This window comes from Sinocyclocheilus anshuiensis, unplaced genomic scaffold, assembly GCF_001515605.1.
Source record: "Sinocyclocheilus anshuiensis isolate Anshui unplaced genomic scaffold, SAMN03320099.WGS_v1.1 scaffold1082, whole genome shotgun sequence".
Taxonomy (NCBI): domain Eukaryota; kingdom Metazoa; phylum Chordata; class Actinopteri; order Cypriniformes; family Cyprinidae; genus Sinocyclocheilus; species Sinocyclocheilus anshuiensis.
The window spans coordinates 213,681-215,050 of record NW_015542379.1 but is presented as its reverse complement, the minus strand read 5'-3'; the positions used below and the strand labels follow the sequence as shown (position 1 = coordinate 215,050).

At 45.0% G+C, this 1,370-nt stretch overlaps 1 protein-coding gene across 5 annotated transcripts in view; it reads right to left on the bottom strand.

Annotated features, from left to right (window-relative positions):
• ube2q1 (ubiquitin-conjugating enzyme E2Q family member 1) overlaps positions 1-1,125 on the bottom strand; it is a 13,081-nt gene extending 11,956 nt beyond the window's left edge. For 3 of the 5 annotated variants that reach the window (XM_016491515.1, XM_016491519.1, XM_016491516.1), the window contains exon 1: positions 633-1,125. In XM_016491515.1, the coding sequence (XP_016347001.1) occupies positions 633-791 (159 nt within the window). In that variant the 5' untranslated portion in view covers positions 792-1,125. The remainder of the gene's footprint in view (positions 1-632) is intronic. The other 2 variants (XM_016491518.1, XM_016491520.1) reach the window with 1 other exon arrangement.
• Between the last annotated feature and the right edge of the window lie 245 nt (positions 1,126-1,370).

The following is a 1,370-nucleotide window of genomic DNA, read 5'->3' as shown; positions in this document are numbered from 1 at the left end:
TATATATATATATACTAGTAATAAATAATAAAAAAAAAAATTAGCTACATTAAATAAAGCAATTGATAAAATAAAATAAAAAACAGAAAAAAAAATGCAACATAACTGACACTAAATATTTTCCAAATCACATTTCAGCCATATTTATAATCTTAGTTTTACTGTATAAAATTGGCAAATATTCATCTGCTTTTTAAAGTTCAGGATGAAGGTCCCTGGCAGGAGGAGGATCGTATGCAGTCTAAATAGTGTGCACACTAGGTTTGTACTGCTCTCAACAGAAAATGGCATCCGGACATTAAGAAGAAAAGCCATGAAACAAGACGCCAGAACTGGGTCAGTAATGGACCCCGAAGTGCGCACTTTATATCCAGCTCGCGCCCTCACTCGCAGACCGACTCCATCACTGACAGTAACTCCATAAACACAGCGAGACGATCACGTCCACACGGACATGTTTACACAAATGAAACCCGAGAGCTGATCTTGATGACTAACGGTAGTTATCAGGTGATAAACCTAGTGTGCTGCCTACCGAGGGATTGGGACGCGGCCAGAGCGCGGCTGTTTATCAGGCAGCCCTGTGTTTTGAGCGCTTCTTGCGGCGTGTGGCTGCGTGTTCTCCGTCTTACCGTGAGGTTGCAGTGGATGATCAGCAGCTGGTCTCCGGTAACGTTAAACTGGCAGCTCAGCTCGTCCGGTTTCCAGTCGAGGATCCTGAAGCGCTCGTGGTTCGGATCAAAGATGGACTCCAGAAACTTCAGCTCGGCCTTCAGTCCCGAAACCGACATCTTCCACTACTCATCTCCGAGAGAAGAGAACCCGGACAAAAGAAGAAGAGGTGCGCACTTGCGATCTTCTCCGCCTCTGTTTTTGTGGACGTCAACGCAGAAATAAAGCTCCTAATGCAGCGAACGCGGCTCCCATGAGCTCCTCGGGTCTCTGCTGCTCCGAAATGTCGATTCAAAGCGCAGATCTGTGGTTATTGTGTCATAAATGTGGATGTGAGCGCAGGATGTGCGTGTACGGCTGAGCGGAAGCTGTTTTTCTCTGGGGTTTAAAGATGGAGGCGCGCGTGGAGGACCCGCTGTCCCAGCATGCACCGCGCCCGCGAGATCGCGACGCTGGAACTTTATTTTAGATTTATAAGCCTATTATTGGCCGAGCTTTCAAATTAAATTCAGAACAGTTGTAAAATGATATTTTGAGGGCATTTGGTGAGTTACATGTGTTCATTGTTATTTTGATAGCAGTTTATCTCATCATATATGTATTAGTGTTGTCATCCAAAATAGCTACATTTCTACAAACCTGATGAAGAAACACACTCATCCTGATCCCAGATGGCCTGAGGGTGAACATTTTCAGCA